The sequence below is a fragment of the Rutilus rutilus genome, assembly GCF_951802725.1.
Source record: "Rutilus rutilus genome assembly, chromosome: 7".
NCBI classification, from domain to species: domain Eukaryota; kingdom Metazoa; phylum Chordata; class Actinopteri; order Cypriniformes; family Leuciscidae; genus Rutilus; species Rutilus rutilus.
In genome coordinates, this window is record NC_140221.1 from 40,480,410 (window position 1) to 40,503,163 (window position 22,754).

Consider the following 22,754-nt stretch of genomic DNA (forward strand, 5'->3'; position numbering starts at 1 on the left):
ACACAAAACACTCACACACTGAGCAAAGGCACCCAAAATCTCTCTACCCACTCTCATATAGCATACAGATCCTCTCACATACTTTATAATGAATATAAGCATGACTTACAAAAACTCTCATCAGTGTGTATAAAACACACCCAATATGGCAAAAATACAATCTCAGATATATTTTTTATATATTTAGAAATATGTCAAACAATACATTGCTAACATATTTGTAAAAATTATATTTACATTTTACACAATGATATTTTAAATGTCCTCATATCTTTTTAAATACACACACACACACACACACACACACACACATATATATATATATATATATTGCTCACCAGCCACTGTGGCTAGTGGTTTCCCAAAGTTAGCCATTCAGCATTTTCACTGGCCACAATTTTGAAATTGATACCATGGGAAAGACCTGCCATATAGATATTTTTAATATTAATCTATAATTTGGCAGCTGGTATATTAGGCTGCTGCCACTTTAAGCCCTGACACATGGATCCATTATACTGTTATACATGCGTTTTCTTTCTCAGCTGTAAAATAATGTACAATACTCGCAATCCCATGCCAAATTTCAAGCCCATTAACAACAGCAATATTCATCTGGAGCAAATGAAATGGATAAGTGAGGGGAGGTGGGTTTGTGTGTCAACTCACTGTCAGAGAGATGAGAGAGAGAGAAAGCGTGGCTGGTCTCATGCATGTATTCTGCGGAAAATGAGAATTGGAAGTGTTTCAGATATTTCAGTATTAATATGTATTGGAAAATTGATATTTTTGACAACACTACATTGCACTTAGTTTACTATTTCAGAAGTGAAAAATTTAAAAAAGATGACAAAATTCACCGGGTTGGCTTATATATATATATATATATATATATATATATATATATATATATAAATATATATATATACACTCACCTAAAGGATTTTTAGGAACACCATACTAATACTGTGTTTGACCCCCCTTCGCCTTCAGAACTGCCTTAATTCTACGTGGCAGCTCTTCTGATTATTCTTTTCACTCCTCTATCAGAAATCTTGCGAGGAGTACTGGTCGAGGCAAATTTATGGTGAAATGATTGTCTTTCCACTTCCGTATTATGGCCCCAAAAGTGCTCACTGGACCATTCAGAAGCTTAGAATGGCGCCTATAACCAATGCCATCATTATGTTTTGCAACAATTAGGCAGTGTTGGGAAAGTTCACTTTCTACATGAACTAGTTCAAAGTTCAGTTCACAAATTTTAAAATGAACTAGTTCAGTTCATAGTTCATATACTCAAAATTTTAAACTAAGTTCACAGTTCCAAAAATGAACTAGTTCATAGTTCTTTTTTTCCATGTTGCTGCGAGATATTATTTTTCAAAATGATTACCACAGCCCATATCTAACCACAGACAATTATTTTATCAGTTTTAACACTGATGCGTCAGATTTTTTCCCATCTTCACCGACCTTATCATAAAACTCGTTTAAATGATCATACGACGCCTCCTTGCTGCTTTTTGTTTTGATTTGTAACGTAAGTGATGAGTCGTTCATGAAAGACTCGAAGTGAAGTAATTATTTATGTTCCCTGTAAACGATTTTTGACTGCATTATAATGATTTCTTAATTCAGAATATGATCAAGATTGCGTAGGTGGATGTGTTCGGGGAATTTGCCAGTTAATAGTAACATTTAAAGCCCCTTAAATGAACGAAATGACTCGAAAAAAGATTTGTTCATTTTGATGAACGAGATCGAACAAGAGGTCGAACACGGGTGGCTGGTGTTGCCAGATTGGGTGTTTTTTCCGCTACATATTAAGGGCGGTTTACGGTGGGTTTTAGGTGGGTTTTCGCCTGGAAGGCTTTATAGAAATCTGGCATCCTACTGAACGAAGTTAAACTGAGAGAGCGTGGCGTTCACAGACACCAGAATGAACGAGTTCACAGTAACGTTCACCAGGCAGTAATGCGGTATACGTTCAGTTCACGTTCGCCCAAAATATGAACGAGTTCATGAACTATCGTTCAATGAACGCGTTCAGGCACAACACTGCAATTAGGTTGCGAAGGTCTTGAGACAGCTCTTTGCTTTTACCCATCATGAGATGTGTCTTGTGTGACACCTTGGCAATGAGACCTTTTTGTAGGCCATCATTTGGGACTGAACCAGCTGTTATTAATTTCCACTGACAGGGGGCTGGATTGCTTTTTAATTACTGTAAGTTTTCAGCAGTTGTCTTGGCTTTCCATGCCTTTTTGCACCTCCCTTTCTTCATGTGTTCAATACTTTTTCCCTGTGTCATTTCACATTATTACACATAACTTCATTTCTGAACTTTTGTTTTGTTTCTTTGTATGTATGGCTTACTTGGGTTGTTACCAACATCTGGTGAAAATTTCATGTCAATAGCACCTTTGGAAATATATTTACTGAGAAAAATGATGATGTGTTCAATACTTATTTCCCCCGCTGTATATATATATATATATAGATATATATAGATATATCTATATATATATAACATTTTTAGCACTTGAACTATATTTTGGCCACAAAACAATTTTTTTTTCGCCAAATGGGAAACACACGTGCAGTTCAAAGCTCAAATAAAACACATTTGCACCAAACACTATGTGCTACAGTGAACTTTTTAAACATATCACGATATCTGGACAGAAAAGTTGCACAAGTTCTTTCAAGGTCACGGACCTCTTAAAAGGTGCCGTATGAGTGAAACTATTTTAGCACAGAAGATTCTCTAGACTGTTTCTCAACCGTCTCCGAAAGGCCGTCCTCCCACACACTGTCTAGTCATAGAGTGTGTGTGTGTGTGTGTGTGTGTGTGTATGTGTGTTTGTACGTGTGTGAGCGTCTCCATGCTAGCCTTGTTGGCGGGTTGCTAATTTCTTGCCAGGCCCAGCAGCAGGTGGAGGGTATTACATGGTTCTTTCCCCACACATTGGCATAGTTAAAGAAATAACAAAAGCAACCCACGGCATTTTCTCAGACAAGCTTTTATCGGCTCAAACACACCACAGCCAAAGCCCACTCTAATGAATGCGGCTCTAGCTGTGTGACTGTGCTAAATAGTCATATTTGTCACAACCACAATCATTGCTTCTTTCCTTCTTTTATTCTCTTCTTTCTTTCTATTTTTAGTGGATGGAGGGTGAAGGTCAGCGTGACAACAGCTAATTTAAAGCAAGGGTCAGCCATCATGACCCTATGAATAATTGGCTTCTAGGGGTTGAAGGTCAATGCAAAAGTGCAGTCACTCAACAAAGAGGGCACACACACGGGCCGACACTTCTGCTTCACTGACCCACACTGCCCCTTTTATGTGCAGACAGACTTTTATGGCCTTACGAATGACCTTGCAAATGGCCACTGGTAGAATTAAAGGGCACTTTGATCAATACTAGTGCTTACAAGCATGCTAATTTCCACATATGCTTTTACATACTAAGCTCGTTTCACCTCATTTCACATACCATCAAGTATGAACTACTTTTATTCTCTTCTAACTTCTAATTACTAAAAATTCTCAGTTTTGACTGCAGAGTGTCTCAGTTGTCATTTCATAATTATAAATGAATGGTGCTTGTGAGCGCCCCCTTTGTAGTTGATATGCAATGCACACTTTGCTGAGCATTTGTGGGATCTCCTTTTTTATTCTGCAAAGGATTTTGGGTAATTTTATCAAACCATGCACAAATCAAAAATTATACCCTTCAGGCAAACTATTTTCAACATGCTAGGATTTGGAATATGCTAATTAGGATGGGTAGTATGCAAATTGGGATACAGAGCAAGACTTTTTACACTTTGAAAAGTTCCAATGAAGTCGAAGCCAAAACCACAGTTGAACGAATGACGTCCGATATGAAACTCACGCAGTAAGCGCTAAGCCAATCCTCATAATTATCACTGCTAGCACCAGCGTCTTCACCATACTCAAGCCAGAGCAGGCCTCAGATAAGCATCAGAGAGCATATGACTCAGCAGTGTCTCCCAAACGCTCTGCACGGCTGTGATTAGCGTTAGCGATGTCAGCTAATGAATCATCCGTATTATGCCGCTGTCACGCTTGATTTCAGGGTTTAATAAAGGGATGTTTTAATTTAGCTCTGACTTCTCTGTGCTCTTCTCCATAGGTGAAAAGGTGGTCAGATTGGTTTGAATTTATTCATGGCCGATGCTTTTACAACAGTACTGTTTCCGAAACTCATTACAGTTTCCCTTGGTCGATTTGCTTTTAAACGAGAGGTTTTAAACAGCATGCATGGGCTACACATGTCTAATTCATGAGGCCGTTGAAAGGGTTTCTGAGTGAGACAGAAAGTTTGCTGAAACTTGTAAGTTATCTGAATTTGACCAACAGAGTATTTTTCAAGGGAAAAACTGGGTCATAAATAAACTGTGTTTTTTGGATTTAGTAAATTAAGATTTAGTAGATTACTGAGCAGCTTAAAATTCAGTTCAACTTTTAGTGCAATAGTTGGGTTTTTTACTGTTTATGATAAATACTTTGTCACATTTCAGTTGTAGATAAATTATAAATGTTAGCTACCTGAGCGATGTATGTTTATGCTCAAATATGATTATCAGTCATGATGTGCATTGTGCATTGATCATGATCACACAATTTATGTTTCATGCTTCAGAATTTATTTCAAGGCAACCTAGTGAGTAACGATGGTCCCTGGTTTTCATGGTGCATTATGGGACTTTTTAGGGAGCAACTTTTCTGTGCACAGTGATTTTGCGATGACAGTCCTTAAAATGGCCTATTCCCTGACTATTGAACTAGCGGGCTGATTAAGATTTACCCTAAGATTAGAATAAATAAGTAAAGTTTAGTTTAGTTGATAATATTACCTTGGTATCAAGCTAGCATTAAGATACAGTATGTACATATTTGTGTGTTTTGAGAAGCTAAATACTCAGATGATCAACTTTTAGTGCAATAGTTAATTAAATTCAGTAAGGTCAGTTTTTAGTAGTTATAATTAACTTTGAAAAGCTAGCATTTAGATAGCTACGGTATGCCAAAGATTATCCGTGTTCTGAGATGCTTAACACAGGAGTTCAACTTTATTATGTGCAGGTGTTTTTCAGATCCTACATTCTCCACCAGAAAAACATCCAGCCCCACCACTGGATCGGTTTGGAGTTTGTGTGTGTGTGTGTGTGTGTGTGTGTTGTAGCTCTTTCCACACAGGTGAAGAAGCAATGGAAATGAGATTTTCTGATGGCCTGTTTATTTTGGAAAATCAACACTGAGCACAGTAGCAAAACGTGCCGGCAGACATTTTGTACACAAGTGTGTTTTTATGTGTGCCTCTGTGTATTTTCCATTAGTTACCATTAGTTTAGTTACATTTCCTTGCCTTAAGTAGTGTTCATTCATTTCCAATGCATCCTAGTTTTTGCCAAACAAATCATAAAGCCATGGGGATTTTTTTTTTTTTTTTTTTAATAGTTCGGAAGGTTCAACTCCAAGCAGAGGGACTCTCTGTTAGGGGTTAAACGTTTTAACAGCTGAAACACACACACAATAGATCTCCCAGATGGGTTGTGCTTCTTATTATGGGCCAAATTGAGTTTGCAGGTCATCTGATTAAAGTAATCTGATATGAGATATTCGCAGAACTTAATTTTATGTGCGTGGGTGTGCAACTTTAACATAATCAAAGGGACAGCGTCCCTTTTTTCTTAGTGATTCAATGTGACTGTGCTTTATTATAGCATGTGTAACAATATCTTCTAATCGATCACAGGGTTAAAGGATGAACTCTTCAGAAACCTAATCTGTTTAAACATCCCCTCCTGTCTTATTCGTTACTCTCTCTTCTTTTTTCTCTTCGTGCTATATTCTTGATACACAATGGATTCTTTCATCCATTATATGCATGTGTGTGACAGCTGACAGTCTGTTATATGAGGGAGTATTTCAGACACCCTGGCTTCATCTCTCCGTCCCCTTTCATGTGGATGCGTTTCTATCTCCGAGAGAATGAGAGAGAGAGAGATCACTCTCTAGAGAAGGACATTAACCTGATTGAAAGCGCCCACCCCTCACCCCCCGAGCTAGCGTGACCTTCAGTCACTTGTCTGTGTGTGTATCTTACACTCCCACAGGAACTTGAGTAAAAAAAAGGTCCTCTGGTACTTTTAGAGTTAGAAGCAGAAGAAAGACTCAAGATAAGGAAGACCCAGAGAGAAGATGGCTGTATGTTTTGAGGCCAGGAGTTTCACAGACGGGCGCTTCATCCAGCTTTGTTGATTATAAAGGGAGTGGTTTGGATTTTGATGCGTCTAGTCTTTTATGCATTTGGCAGATGCTTTTATCCAAAGTGTCTGGCACTGCATTTAAAGTATATATTTTTCATCAGCTCATGCATCGAACCCAGGATTTTGCTGTTGCTAGCATCATGCTCTACTGTTTGAGCTACAGGAATGCTAGCTTAATCACTCGCATCCAGTGTAGAGATGTGTTTATGATGCAGTGTCAACTTAGTGCATTAATATACCAACAGTCTTCACAAAATCGTCTTTTGTGTTCCGCAGAAGAAAGTCATACAGGTTTAGAACAACATGAGAGTAGGTAAATTATGCTAGAAATGTCATTTTTGATTAAAAACCCTTTTAATATCAATAAACAATACCTAATATTTGTGTGTGCTGTGCGTTATTGTTCTTATTAGAGTACACTCTAAAAAATGCTGGGATTTTAAACATTTTTAAACCAACGGTTGGGTTTGTCCATATTTCAATCAACCCAGCCTTTTTTAGAGTGTAGCGTCTTGTTAGCTGCTTACATCATAATCCATTGAAATCAATAGTCTCCTGTGCATTTCACAAGTCTGTTAAGCTGCTGCCTTTGAAGAGCGTTCCAAATCAGTCACTTTTGAGGATTCTTGGAGGCACTATTGTGTAGCTCACTAGGTCACCAAAGCAGCTCACTAGGAAACAATTTAAGCAATCTTCCAGCCATGTTCTTGAAATCAAATCAGCTTAACTTGTTTTTTTTTGTTTTATGTTTTTAAAATGCCCACTGTAATATGCAATGGGCATTGTTAAGAGTGCTGTAGCAACAGTTGAACTTGATCAGACCTGTCAAGCTTTTTGTGAATGAATTGATTATAATGAACTGCATTATGTAGTTTTCTGAAATAAGAATCAAGAAAAAAAAAATTTATTCTGTCTAAAAATTTAGTTTTAGATACTCGAGTAAAAAAAGGATCTGAGCTAAACAGGGAGGCAGATGAAATGAGATGAAAATTACAGGTATTTGAGAAACTAGTCAAAGAGAAAAAGTGATTTATTCCACAGATAGCTTTCTCTCCCCTGACCGCAGCACGGCGGTGAAACAAATAGGTCCTAGGGCAAGGAACAAAACAGAGAGATAGAGATGGTGAACGAGAGATGGAGGGATGATTTGGGTTAGATTGGGGTAGTGGGGCGTGCGGGAGAAATCAGAGACAAATTATTGTTGTGTGAGGCAATTGTTGCGATAGAATAAGCAGCATTCAGTTAAATTGAAGACCTCAGACTTTTGCAAATTGCCTGAGATAACAGTGTGGCGAAAACAAGGCAAGTCGTTTGTATTCCCGCCGTCGCCGAATCTGCACACAAAAGAGGGACTCTCACTCAATCAAGAGAAAGAGTAAAAATAACCCACAGCGATCCCTTCTTTCAATCCCTCTATTTCTGCTTATCTCGCTTTATCTCTGAAGCTCTTATTTGCGTATAGAGGAAGCGAATGGATTGAATCTGGCCATTGGTTGATGATCATAAATAGCTTTACGCCGCCTAAATCCCCCTCTCGCATGCTGGGAAGAAGGAGGCCGGGGGAAGGAAGATGATAAAAGCAGGGTGCGGGGAGGAGAGAAGAAAGGAAACAGGAAGATAAAGAGGGAAGTCTGAGGTGAAGTGTGCTGGGAGGGATTTGAAAAGAAGCAAAACTACATATCATGACAGTAAAATGTGCATTTCCAACACACAAACACTAAAGATATCCGGAGATGAGTGCAGGGACCGATGGATTCGTGTTTCGGAATAGACACCGCAGTGCCTTCTCAGCAAAAGAAAAGAAAAACAACACCAGCGATACGAAAAGCCAAATTTGTCCCAACATGACATGCGAGTGCATCGCAGATACTTGAGAATCAGCATAAATACAACCCAGTGTTCCTACAGATGTGCGCTGGATGTTGATTAAACTCGATCTGTCCTCCTTCCGTCACTGAGATCCTTCCTGTTTACATCCCACCAGATTTCATCATTGATCTCTCATCTTATCGTCTGCTAAAATGCTCTTCCTCTTTTGCTCTCTCTCTCCGTACTGAACTGTGGGATGTGAGTCGTGTGGAATGAAGGTGTCAGTTTCGTATCGTACAGCATCGCTAGACAATTGCAGAGCAGCACCGCATGACTCCCCATTAACTCCGCTAACAGGAAACACTGGAGAGGTGCAGAGGTGCATCGTGGCCTTTTCTGCACCCCTTCTCTCTCTACTTTCACTTATTTCAGCGGGAAGACATAGATGTCAATGAGAGAGGACACAAATAGCCTCTCCACCTCTGCCCACCTCTGGCCCCAGTACCTCCGGCTGTCAGGAACTGCAGGGCGGAGGGAGAACGATGAGGAAAAAAGTACAGCCTACAGGACAATTAACCCCCGAGGGAGCACAGTGGGCGTCCTGCACTTCCAGCCTATTAACATACAAAAGTACTCAACCTGAGTAAGACACAGCTATACAGATGGCCTAAGGGGGGTTTTACACACACACACGCACAGAGAGAGAGAGAGAGAGAGAGAGAGAGATGTACAGTCTATCTATCTATCTATCTATCTATGTCTGTCTGTCTATCTATCTGTTTATCAGATCTATCTATCTGTCCATCTGTCTGTCTGCTTGCTTATGTACCTATACCATAAAAATGTTTTAAATAGTAAATATTTGTTGTCATGTGTCATGTTTTGGTGGTTGTGTTGCAATGAATGTAGTGGCGTAGGATTTGTACGCATTTCAATATGTATAATATTATACCCCTGCACAATAACAGGAACTAATGCAACCGTGTCCCTGTAAGATATTATACATAAAATACTGAATTTTGCTGCCCGGCTCCTAACCAGCTCTCCAAACATGCTACAGTTCTCTGCTGAAATGATTATGCGCTCCAGCAGTCATTGCTGAAATCATAAAAGTAGAACATAACCGTAATCGTTATTGCGTAATGTTAAAGCCAATCCTGTCGCATAGCTATTTCCTTCGCTGATCGCTGGTGTCTTTAACAGAAACACGGCAGCCTATATGTCTCTCTTCTAAAGGCCCCTGTGGGACCGTATGCACACAATGTGGTTACCGTTGCATTGTCTGCTAAATGCTGTTGTTCTGTTGATCTGCTGCCGTGCGCTAACTCAGCATTGATGTGAGGTCGCGAATCAACCTATGGATGTGCCACACGTGTGAAAGCAGCTGGGTAATGAGGTTGTCGCAGTTGTCGTTAATGAAGCTGATTGAATTGGCAACACATGCAGCAATAATGACAGGTCACAGAGGGTATCCCAGCATCCCCTGCTCTTGAGGGCATGGGGCATAGCAGGGGAGGCATGGAAACACGTGAGAGTCTCTCTCACACACATGACCAACCAAACACACACTCACTCATCAGTTTTTGCTTAAAACTCATCATTAGAGTAACTGACAGAGCAAGGTCAGAGAGAGATGGATTATATTCAGAGAGAAAGGTTTATAGAGAGACGATGAAAGAGAGAGAGGGGGGAAGAGATGTGGTTTTACCAACCATAGGCTCATTGGAAAAACTTGCCTGTGGCGACTTTTCTGCAAAATGACATTACATTGCATCTTGCACCGCACATTTCGCAAGACTTTCAAAGTGAAATGTCCAGTGAGTGGCACTAAAAGGTATATATGCTCTATCTATTGAAAATAATGCACAACCTACGTCTGGTTTGGTAGGAAATTAGTGTTTCTGCAACTATAGGCACTTTTGTCACTGCAGACTTTTGGATAGACACTCTCTTAAACACTTTTACACTTTAAATATTTAATTAAATTTTTCTACTAACAATGTCCTAGGAAGTATACACATACATAAAAAATATGCCATTTCCACCGTTTATTAGCATTATGTGCTGGAAATAGTGGTTATGGAAATAATATTTCACTTTATTATTATAACTGTGATCTTACTGTCATAACATGTGTGGAAAAAAATTACATAAATAATTTTCACACAGTAAATATATTTTTTTTATTTCACTCTTTATTTAAGCTTTTATGATGTATTTTTCATCATTTAAGATTGAAAGCCTGGGTCTGGGACAAGGGTTAAACAGTATAGTTTTAGACATATAGTTTTATAGCTTTCTGAGATTGATTTATGACTTTAATATAACAAAAGAAAAAAAAAACTTTCATGAAAATGAACCCATAGGAGTAACACCCATAAATGAAAACAAGAGGTTAGATCTACATAATAGTAGACACAAAGTGAGAAAAAAGAGGGAATAGATGATCCCAAAGGGCATCTTAACACTTGATCGTGGAGCTATTGCTCTATGGGCCGAGGCCACTGGGAGGGGGGATCCCGGTGACAGGAAGGTTTTCCTGTGGAATAGGAAGTGGGACGCGCCTGCAGCTGATCAAACTCCATTTGATTATTAAGACTTTCATCTATTCTCATTCACTGATGAAACATCACACTGCCTGTTGATGTCATAGAACAGACACACACACACTCAATCATTCAACACACACACAAGCTGTCAGCCTCCCACTCTTTCACACACTCCCACTTCTAACATCATCAGTCACACTTACAGCACACATGCAGTCCGACCACAACAACATTCACACTTTCTTCTACAAAAAAAACCATACATAATACATGCATGCCAGCTGCAGGCGCTATCACAAAGGCATAAACAAAGAGCAAACAGCATTAAACCTTCAGCTCAACACTTTCATCAGCACAAGACTGCAGGCTTCAGAGTCACTCTGAAGTCCTGAGACTCTTTCTGAAACTTTGAGGGCTGAGTTCACTAAACCATCACGGCACTTTTGTCTGCAGTATTTCAGTGCAAAATGCCTAATTTATTTCACAAACGCAATACGGTTTAACCAGGTGGAATGCAGCTGCTGTGCCGTGTTATTCAAATTAAATCATTGTCATTCTTTTCAGTGGAAAACACACCTCCTTTCTATGTAAATCAGGCTTATTATAGATTGTGCACAAATCTCTTTGCTTGGCGCAATTAACATTGTGCTATTATCACCTGCGGAAAGCAGGCGGTAAATGGAAGTTCATTTAATAGAGGTGTTTGTTTCAGGGTTGTGTGCCATTCAGAATTGAATGTAGAATGCATTTAAATTTGAATTTGAATGTATAAGGAAGTAAAATTTTAATAAATTAGTGTGTTCATAATTTTAACTAAAAAGCAAAGTTTGTTAAGACCAACTTTATATATTGCCTTGATAAAGACTTGTTTGAAATTGAAAAAAAAAAAAAGCCTTAAAGGTTTATAGACTTAGATAAGATCCGATTGATTAATTGATTGATTGATTTTTATTTATTTATTTATTGATGGATGGATTGATCGGTGGATGGATGAATGTTTTTAACTTCGTTTCAAATTAAATCCTACCCCATTTTTTTTTTTTCAATGCAGTAACATGCCTTTTAAAGTAAATTGATTTCATAAAATGATTTTAAATCTGGAAGTCGACATCTTAAGACTAAAATATTAACTTAGGTGCGTTGTTGTTTTGTCTGCTTCTTGTATATGACCAACTACCTTTACCTGAGTTGGATAATTATAAATTACTACTACTTACTGACACTTACTGCTGGTTCACCTGATATTTCCACTTCATGGATGCCTGTCGTTTTGGAAAATAATCCAATGGAAAATATATAGAGTAAACAGCTCTCAGTGGCATTGAGATGTACGTGTCTGCGGTGGTTCACGCCAGACTGAATGCGTCAAGCATAAACAAGACTTAAGGGCCAGTACAGAGACCTTGAGAGGGCTGGTGGCTCCTCTAACCACCTACTGCCCTGCATCTGTGGCTATAAAAGAACCCTGCCTGTTACTCTAGGGGATGAAAGCATGCCGTCCTGTTTTGATTAGTGCCATCTGATCTTATACTGAAATAAATAGATCATATGCTGAAGGCAGATTTCTTTTATTCTGATCATTCTGTTTATGCAGTGTGCATTTCAAGAGAGTTTGACGTAGGTTCTTTTTTGAGGATTTGTTGAGCAGCTGGTGTTGAGTGGTCAGTTTCTGCAATCGTTGACATGGTGTAGAGATAGTGGCAGGATGTTGGGAAATTACCGGCCACTGACATGCGAAGGGCTTTTGTTTAAGTTTCATTAAAGGAGGGATGATTGGGGAACGAGAGATGGAAGGAAGGAGGAAAGCTCTTGAGTGAGACACTGGAAAGATGTGTTTATGTTGAGGGGTGGAGTTGTTTCCTCTTGTGCATCCGTATGGTCACAGTCCACCATCATGCTGCTGCCTTGACATCTGCTGTCTGTTGGGGGTCAGTAGGTCATAGTTCAAAGGGTCTTATTTTAGTTTAGATTATGAACATGGGGATTGGCTGTTGGTTCTAGAGAAGAGCTTATTATTGACAGAAAGACAAGAGCAGATTGGAAGGAGATGGGAAACAAACCCACAAAGCTGGTCATCACTCAACCTTTGACCTTTTTCCGGACGTGCATGAAAAAACGGCGGACATTTGTTTTCTTTAGGGAGGAGTTCATTTCAAAACACGCTCTTTGAATATTCGTCCATCTTCACACAGATCACGTCCTTTGGCAGAAGGACAATGTTTATCACATGACGTTTTTTTTATTTTATATATATAATATTGAATTATTCATTTATTCTTTTGGAATTTGTGTAACTGTAAACTGTAATTGTTTTGAAATTCCTTGTTCTTGCCATATAAAGGTTAAAAATATGCTGTAAATATGTATAATAATCTTTACAGAATTAATTAATATTAAAATATACCTAAAAAAATATCTTTACATTTTATATATTATATAATAACACATTTTAAAAATTAATATATAGTTTATAAATCTTATATGTTTTTTTTTATGCAGGGAAAGAGCAACATAGCATATTTAGTTTGGAACTGCGTTCAAGAAAAAGTGCAGAGAGAGCACAATCACCTGTTTTTAAAAGTCCAGTGGACAGCACCTGTCACAACACTCATTCCAGATATAACACAGATATAAGCAATGGCGCATCGATCCAATAAAAAAATGGCGTGCAAGTGGAGATGTGAGTCATCGAATTGCTATATTGCAACCCCTCTATAACGGACAACTCATTTGGAGTGAATCGCCACCATCTCTGACTTCTCTTATCTGACTCTCTCTCTTTCATGCTAATGAAAAAAGAAAAACAGAAATCAATGGCCGTGAGATTGCTACCGCACAGGTCCGCATCTCGATCCAATGATGGCAAGAGGCCACCCCTCCACACTTTCTTATCGCTGCGAACATTTAAATTCACACAACCTTTTCAGACTGAATAATAAAACACAGTGCAGGCTGAGAGAGAGAGCTTTACATTGTTATCTTCACCGCTAAACAGTATTTGACATTTGACGCACATTTAAAAGTCAATGGGTTTGCTCTCAAATCAGCAAATATTATCAAGGCCCTAATTTCCCTTTTTAATGGAGAGAAACAGGTGTGAGTTGATGATTAGAGCAAACGTGTGAAAACGGCTATTGCTGAACAGACTGGACCACTCAGGCCTTTTTTTTCTCCCACTCTTTCCCTTGAAACCTTGCTTCGGGCATCATCATAATGCATTCAGGAGAACGCTGACTCCAATTATAATTACAAGCGCACGTCTCGTTTGTCCGTGACTGTCAAAAACAGGCCTTCTTAAATGTGCGACATGTTCTATTGGACACGATTGTGAGTTGTGTTGATGCAGCCTTGCTCTGACAAGCATCCTCAATTTGGCTGGTGCTCTGCCAAGATGCATTTATCGTTGTACCTTCTGAAAGAGTGTAAAATATGTCATTAAAATTGTCCTGACTGTGTTTTCTCACTCCATAAACAGTTCCAGCTCTATCGGGATAGCGACAAGAAGGCTCTAGGGATGTTGGCGTTCGTCTTGTAATCACTTTTGTTTATGTTTTTTTGGTTTTCTTTATCTCCCCTGACAGGAGCCGTTGTGCGCATCTGGAGCCTCCACATCTCGTCGTCCAATCAGAACCCTCGCTTCAGAATCTGAATCTGCATTCCGTGGAGCAGAATAAAAGGAGTGGGAGCGGAGAAATGGGGTGTGCGAAAGTTCTTCTCGTGATGTTCGTGATCGGGTTTGAAAAGGGGATTTGCGTCAACTGGAACCCCGTCCCACGCAAGACAGTTAAATATAATGGTGAGTATCTAATGACCAAACAAAACTGTGAGCGATTCCTCCCAGCGGTGACTGCGCAGCAAATGAGCCCACTGTCCTGTTCCCGTTTTTTTTTCTCACAGTATTTTTATGGCACTTTCTTTATTTGCCCGTCTCTTTCTTCTTTTCTTTGGTCAACCCCTCCCTTCATTCTCTATGCAGATTTGAGATAAGAGGCGTGATTTCTGCTTTGAATTTACTGAGATATCACATTACTGCATGGTTTTATAGGCTTTTATTGTAAAGAGCTTACATCCCTATTCATTTGCACTCACTTCATTTGTGCCTGTTCTCCCTTTCTTACAGTTTTCTATTTCACCGCTCTCTACTTCTCTTTTTCTCTTACGCTTCCTCTGGAGGGAATTCAATGAGAATGAGTTGTGCCTGGTGAGAGTGCTGTTTAGAAAAAAAAATAGTTTTCTTTATCAGTATTTTTGTCTATTCCTGGAAAAAAAGACATCTAAGCATCCATAAAAATGCATTTACTTGAGAAGCAAAATTGCATATTTTTTTCAAGATTTGAATTATGTGTATTTTTCTTATCTCATTGGCAAAATATTTTTCTTTCATTTTTTTAAGCATACATCTGACAACATTTAATGAGGCCTATGCTTAAAGTAGGAGAAAAACAATTTGCCAGTGAGGTTATAAAAATAATTTTGGCTGTCAGACTGAAAACACTCTGGAAGCTTATTTCCACAATTTTGTTTCTCAAGTTCTCATTTGTAGATGTTTTTACAGCAATATGGAATAAAAACCTGTCTAAGAGATTGATTATTGATTATTGCACAGACACACCCTCAAAATTAGCACTGATTTCAATTTGTATGCTTTATGCATGCCAGTCCTGAATAAAAGGTTGTGGAGGATGCAACAGACGTAATGTGGCATACTATGCTGAGACTGTAAAACTTCACTTCATTACTGCAGTCCAGACACCTGAATCGGCTTTTTAAAATGCAGAAAGTGCACTAGTCTACACCACGTGTCTGGATGGATGCCCTGTCATAATGCTCTTCTCCATCATTTGATGAATTACTTCTATAAAGATCAATAGTAAATGTACTGAAAAAAATAAAACATAACAATTTAGCACAATATCACAGTCAGTTGTGCCAGGTAGCTCTGCATTTTGTAAATGAACAAGTCGATTTTTATGGTCGGACGATTTTTAAAAATTATTTTGAAAGAAGTGTCCTATGCTCACCAATGCTGTATTTATTTGATTCAATGGTAATATATTTTTTTTTTTTTACAATTTAACTCTTTCCCCGCCATTGACAGAATTTTCCGGCTTACCGTGTTTTCACTGTTATATGCTAGGGGGCGCTATTACGCATCTTCTGAAAGAGTACAGAATATCCTGATCAAAACACAGACAAAAAAAGCGATAGCATATGTAAGCAGGTGTATATGTAAAATAATGCGATCATCAACATAAAATAGCATATAAATTGAAACTGCCTATTGTTACCGAATGAAATGTCGACCCAGGAAGAGTTATAGGACTGTGAAGCTTTGGGGGTGTTGATGGACTCGATCTACTCCATCTGTGTTTTTGTTCATTGTTCATGAATACGATCTGGATGTAGTTTTTGTCAAAAACGCGACTTTCTCCGCTTTTTGCTCAAAATGTTGCCTTTTTTATGAAACCCATATTCAAGTGTTGATAAAAAAGAATGCATGAAGCTAGAATAAGACTTTTTTGTAAACTTTCATTTAAAAGCAGAGGGTCTTTCTGTTGATATATTGCATGTTCAGATATTCATAAAACAAAATATTCTGGTGGCCATGAAAGTTTTGTGAAAATGATCAAAAATGCTGGTGCTGGCTGGCAAAAACGATGTCTGGGAATGGGCTAAAAATCATTTTTTTATTCAAACGTATTCAAAATGTTATTTGTTCCTGTGATGTCAAGGATTAACCAGGATTCTTTAAAGAATAGAAAGTTCAAAAGAACAGCATTTATTTTAAATGAATTACAAATGTTTTACTGTCACTTTTGAGAACTTTAAAAGAAAAAAATACCGTAGTATACTTGTATAGGCGTGTAACATGAATGATTTGGCTTAAATTAAATACTCTTGGCACCACAATATTATAGCTTAGCAACTTTCAACTAGATAGCTGAAATGCTGCGTGCAAAAGGGGCACAGCCTTTAGTTAATTTGCCCCTCAATCTTTTCCGGTTTTAATCTAAAACAGCTACAATAAACATTAAGCAGTACTCATGATTTTATGTACACCCATAAATTGATAGCATCTCCTTTTAAGCCCTCGGTAGAGATCGTAGCGGCTGGGAACACAGCCTTAAATGGACAGGAAATGGATTTAGTTGAGCTACAGCAAGTGAGAGGGACGTCAAAGAAAGTCCAGAAAGAACAGAAAAGTACACAGTGTGTCTTCAGTGTGTGTTTAACTACTGTTTCAGGTCATGTGTGACTTCGTTTGGGCCCTAAACCACATAAACAGTAGGCCTGCACAGCACACATGCGCTTTTCGGGGAGGATGAAAGCCAGAAAAACAGGCATAGCATCGGAGTGCTCTTTAATGTTTGTGTGTGTGAGCGCGCAGAGTGCTTAGACTGGCAGTCTGAGGGATTTAGAGCTGCAGTAGTGTGTGTGTGTGTGTGTGTGTGTGTGTATGGTTGGAGGTGGAGAGCTGGATCGCTGCAGAGATAATATTTACCCAGTACTTTCCACACCCACACCCCCTAAAGACCCCTCCTCCACAATTATCCCCATCTTAAAGACAGAGAGGAGTCACAATCATTGCAAACACTTGTCTTTAGGCTGCAACTAAACGTCTTTTCATTCCCATTTTCCCCCTTTGTTCATTATCAAAGCGCTGTACGTGTCTCTGTGTGAATGTGTGATGAGGTTTCATCAACTACACATAATCAAGCATCTGTGAGACTCGTGGTGTTTTCAGCATCTGCCGTCTCACTATACGAGGATGTGAACACATGAACTTTGTCTCCAGAGCTGCTCTGATGCTGCGTTCACACCATGTCCAAATTACCGTAGTCTCATAAGGCCCTATTTTAACGATCTAAGCGCATGGTCTAAAGCGCACGGCGCAAGTGCACTTAGGGCGTGTCCGAATCCACTTTTGCTAGTTTAACGACGGGAGAAATGGTAGGCGCACCCAGCGCATGGGCTAAAGGGGTTGTCCCTATTCTCTAAATGAGTAATGGGTGTGTTTTGGGCGTAACGTGCAATAAACCAATCAGAGTCTCATCTTCCATTCCCTTTAAAAGCCAGATGCGCTTGCACCATGGCGGATGCTATTTACATGGCGGAATTTGCAAGCAGAAAAACTGAACGCCTCTCCATAGAGCAAACGGATCTGCTCGTGCGCGAGGTTAAAGCGCGCAAGCAGACCATCTATGGGACAAGCTGGATTCCACCATATCTTTATGTACACAATAACAATCTTTTACATTGTAATCCTTTTATTTTTCATATTTGGCATGTTTGTGTGCTGCTACGTGTCCCTGTGTGTGTAATAAACAGAGTGTATGTGCGTTGTGGACCCGCCTATAGGTGCACATTACTAATGTGGCCTTTAAATAACAAAAAAATTCTGCGAAGTCTTTTTCAGTTGCTTCAAAATAGCAACGTGCCAACAATGCGCCTGAACACACCTCGTTTTCAGACCAGCACGCCCATTGGCAAACAGATGGGCACATATGCATTTGCTATTTAAACAACATGGCACAGGACGTAAAAATGACAACTGCGTCGGGCTGAACCTAGCAAAAGACACTTGCGTCGCGTCTGGCGCTGCATTGCGCCAGGTGTATGATAGGGCCCAAAATGACAACACGAGACGTTCTATTCGGAGCTGTTCACATCCTCGGACTGGGAATAATGCATTTCTGTGGCCTACATTAATCTGCAGCGGTCAGGTGGTACATACATTTTACAGTAATTTAAACCTGGCGTGAACGCACCTTGAGAGTTCACTTCACCAGAAGTCTTCACAACAAACTGTTAAAATCAAGGTTCTATTTAACTTAAAGAAATTGTGAAAGAAGTATGTTATTATTGTGCAGCAGAATGTACTTCTCAAAGTAATAACAATTTTTCCTCCATGTTTCCATTTTAACAGTAAACATCTGTTGTGCAGCACTTTGTTTGCAAAAAAAATAAAATGAATTGTTACATTTTCATTCAATTACATTTAAAAATAAAATAAAAATTCCATAAATTAAAGACAACACAGTATTTCTGAAAAAGATAAAACAGTTAATAGGGACCAATTATTGTAAAAAATAATTTTTGAATTTTATGAATTCTATAGATTTTACACATGCATTTTAATTATTCAAATTTAATGACCACTAAATTGAATGTCCACTTAATGGAATCCAGAAATATTAAAATGGAAAAATAAATGAAATGTGAAAAATAAATAAGTAAAACAGATTTCAATGGGCCCTAATTTTTATTTTATTTTTTTGTTCAAATTTAATACATTTTGTATAAGTTTCATTATTTAAAATAATTAGACATTTTGATTACTAAAATGTATTTAACCATTAAATGGGATCCATACATTTATATTTTGGGGCTTTTTGCCTTTATTTAGATAGTAGGAGGACAGACAGGAAATCACAGGAGAGGAGAGAGTGGAATTGGACTGGGAAAGGACCTCAAGCCGGGACTCGAACTCGGGTCGCCCGAAGTGCAAACGCAACATACATCGGAGCACTTGCCCACTATGGCTCCAGTGGAATCCAGAAAAATGTAAACTGAAAAAAAGGAATTCGGGAACAAACAAAAAACACAATATGAGAAAAAATAAAACTGATTTCATAGGGCCTTTTGTCTTCATGCTAAAAAACAGCTCTGAGAGTTCAAAGGGGAGTCAGATGCCCCGCCCACTTCCACGCCCCACCCATAACTTTCCACAGCAGAGCTCCACAACTGCCGTCCTGGCACAACAGAGACCGAGAGCAGGTCAAACAGAAAATTAAAGGCGAATTTCAGTGGAGGCCAAAGGAAACTCCCGCTGACTTATAGAGGAATAGTATGAACGTCCAACGTGCTGAGGATGGCAAAGCTACAGAGAGAGAGAGAAAGGGACTGCCTGCCTAGCACATCTCTCTACCCTCCAATTACCATAATGACGGCCTCGGCTGAAACGGACAGGCCCACTGCGAGTGTATGTGTGCGTGTTTCCGTCTATCTGTGCCGAACTCCTCCCCACACACAGATATACACAGACGTCTGTGATTTATCCTCTCTAACAGACGCCCTCTCCTGCACTTCTACTTCTCACTGTCTGTAAAAGTGTTTCTTTTTTCATTCAATAAATCTGTCTCCCATACCCTTTGTAGGACTGTTCGCGCCAGAGTCTGTTTGTTAAAGGGGACAGAAAAAAAGAAAGTCTTTCTATTTTTTTGTGCGCTTGCCACTTTCATGAAAAGGTCAAACTTGGTACAAGCTGTGAGCTCAATTCTCGACTGCAATCCCACCCCCCCCCGGTCTGTCAAACGACGGCCTATATTTCAGCAACCTTTCACACATCTCTCCCTTTTACCATCATCCAGTCTCTTCCACTCACTCTTTCATTTTCTTTCAGTCTTGCATTTTTTCTCCCCCATTTCTACCTTGCTCTTTTACTCCCATACTGTAATTTTTCAGCGCCCACACCTTTTTTGCTCTCTCTGCCATTCCTGCATGTTGGGCCCTGAGGACAGTTTCATTGCTCTGATGTTGCTTTTTCATAACTCAGGAGACTTAAAGTCACCATGAAATCAGAACTGACCTTATTGACGTGCCTAATGCATGTTCCTGGACTTACTGTGCATGTTCTGGCAGTTTTGCCCAAAAAATCTTGCTCTGCCTATAAAATGACTGCTTTTTAATTTACTATCCAATTATTTAAGATATTTAAGTCCTATTATATAAGTCCTGTGCTACTTTTTGTTGTTGTTTGCTTATGTAATTTATTGCAGACTTTGGTAACTTGTGATATTGTTGAGATCTCTTATGAAACTGGTTTCTGGCTGATCTAAGATAGTCATTAGTTAGTCCAAGATGGCCATTAGCTGGTGCAAGTGTTCGTTTGGCATTATTTATACACTATAACAGTATTGATTCAGTAGTGAATTAGCTTTTATTTTTGTTTTAATTCATTTTGTTATGTGCTTTTGTCATTTTTATTTTTAATATTTTAATATTTATATTTAGCTCGGTTTTAATCAACTTAAAAGTTTTACATCAGATTTTTATATTTTATTTCAGTTTTATTTTAACAACGCTGTCAAACTGCTAAAATATCTTTAAACAGCTACAAGTTGATCTTTCTGACTTAAAGTAAGGTTAAGCTGTTTTTTGAAACATGGTAGCTGGCTAACCAGCTAGTGCCATTATGACCAGCTGTTGACTAACAACTTTCCAAAAGCCAGCAACTAGCATGAGAAGAAAAAGAAGAAAAACATAATTGACTCAAAAGTGCTGTAAGTAATTTCAGCTAGCTATTTTGCTAACTCCCACCATTTTGCTAAATTCAACCACAAGTCCTCCTTTCAAATCCCATCTAAAACATGTTAGCAAACCAGATGTCAGCAATCATGAACATGCAAAATGGTTCACATGTAGAGAGCGTTTCTGATAGGCTAGTCTTCAGGCGTGGGCCGCTCCCCTGTCTCTTTTTTGCTGTTTACACTCTAGCGCTGTCACCGAGACACATATTCCAGTGACATCTGTCAGGAAGTTGGGATGTCTTTTTTTGGAATACTGCAGTATTATAAATTATTTATCTGTGCACATCATATATTTTAATTCATGTGCCCCTCATCAAAAAAAAATCAAAAAAACTTCCCCTCCCTCTTGCTGTAACATCTCTTCACTGATGATGTACTGTATAAACACATTATTTTTCATATATTTTACATTATTGCTGCACTTCTCGTCCTAGTCTGTCAGTAGCGCTCTGTTTAGTTTCGGTCTCTATGAAGCCCTTCCTTTGGAAAATCATAATGTGCTCTGATTGGTCGGCTGGATCAGTGTGTTGTGATTGGTCAATTGCTTCATGCGTGTTTCGGAAATGTCACGCCCCTTACCATAACTGCGAGTTTCAATGCACTACCAACCCAACTCAATCAGGTCTCTTCCTTATTCTTTGTGTATGCCTGGGTGGGAATTATTTAAATGAGGGATATTGTGACGAGTACGTTCCCGGAAGAAAACTTAAGACTACAATCGAGGTGTTTCAGGGAGTTCAGAGTGACTTTGTGGTTTGTAACTTTGCAGACTTTTTTTAACGCTCAAACAGCATCATTAGGCTACACAGTAAAGAAAAATCATAATAAATCTCTGTATGCTAAGCATTTCATTGCTAACCAGGAAAACCAGCTATTCTAGAGATGTTTTTTCTTTCCTATGGAGATAGGAATAGGCATATATGTATTCCCATATACTGTTTGTGTCGTTTTCTCCACAACTCTTTCTGTCGACGTTCCCTCGCTCGCTCTCTGCTCTTTAGTGGCGTTTGTGAGTTTTTCAGGCTATTGTTGTGGTAATCCGTTCTGACCATTTCCTGTTGCTGAGTTGTGTTCTCCCTTTCTTCCCTTCCCAAAGCAACGACTGCCCCACCACTCCTTCATCTAATCTACTGCAATTACAGCACTTCCCCTCGTCCCCCCAAACGCCCACTCTCTCACGCTCTTAAGCGCACCGTTTGTGTTTGCGTGTCAGCCTAAACACACCACCTGTGTCTTTCTTAATGTGTTTCTGTTCCCTTTCTTCTCTTTTTAATCGTTCTGTTATGTGTCCGCATCAGACGGTGGCTCCTCTCGTCTTTGTCCTAGAGAACGTGGGTGTGTTTTTATAGCCTGTATATGAGTGTACGCGCTTTTCTCTTCCTAATTAGTGTGTGTGTGTCCATTTTCTGTGTTTCCAAGTCATTTTTTGTATCCATGTCAAAGCTTCAAAGGCCTTAAAATAGGTCTTTAATAGCAGAGTGTGTGTTTGGAGTGCTGCGGTTATGAGCTATAAGCAGGGCAGGACTGTATTTATAGCAAAGCTGCTTTGTAAGGAGCCGTGGAGGAACATCAGAAGAAAACTGCAGCCTTCAACTTGACTCGCTTCAGTTCTGCGGCTCGGTTCCCTCAACCAGAGCTCACTGCTCTCTCATTCGGCCCAGCTCACAACTTATGAAGGACAAAGACACACACACACACAGAGAGTTCACCTCTGTTCCCTTTATGTTGCTCACATCTGGATTCCATTCAAAGTGACATCTATTTTTAGATTGTTCCTTTTTTA

At 39.1% G+C, this 22,754-nt stretch overlaps 1 protein-coding gene across 1 annotated transcript in view; it reads left to right on the forward strand.

Annotated features, from left to right (window-relative positions):
* sema4c (sema domain, immunoglobulin domain (Ig), transmembrane domain (TM) and short cytoplasmic domain, (semaphorin) 4C) overlaps positions 1–22,754 on the forward strand; it is a 57,685-nt gene that overhangs the window by 15,839 nt on the left and 19,092 nt on the right. The window contains exon 2 of the mRNA XM_084415047.1: positions 14,243–14,457. Coding sequence (XP_084271173.1) covers positions 14,355–14,457 — 103 coding nt within the window. The 5' untranslated portion in view covers positions 14,243–14,354. The remainder of the gene's footprint in view (positions 1–14,242; positions 14,458–22,754) is intronic.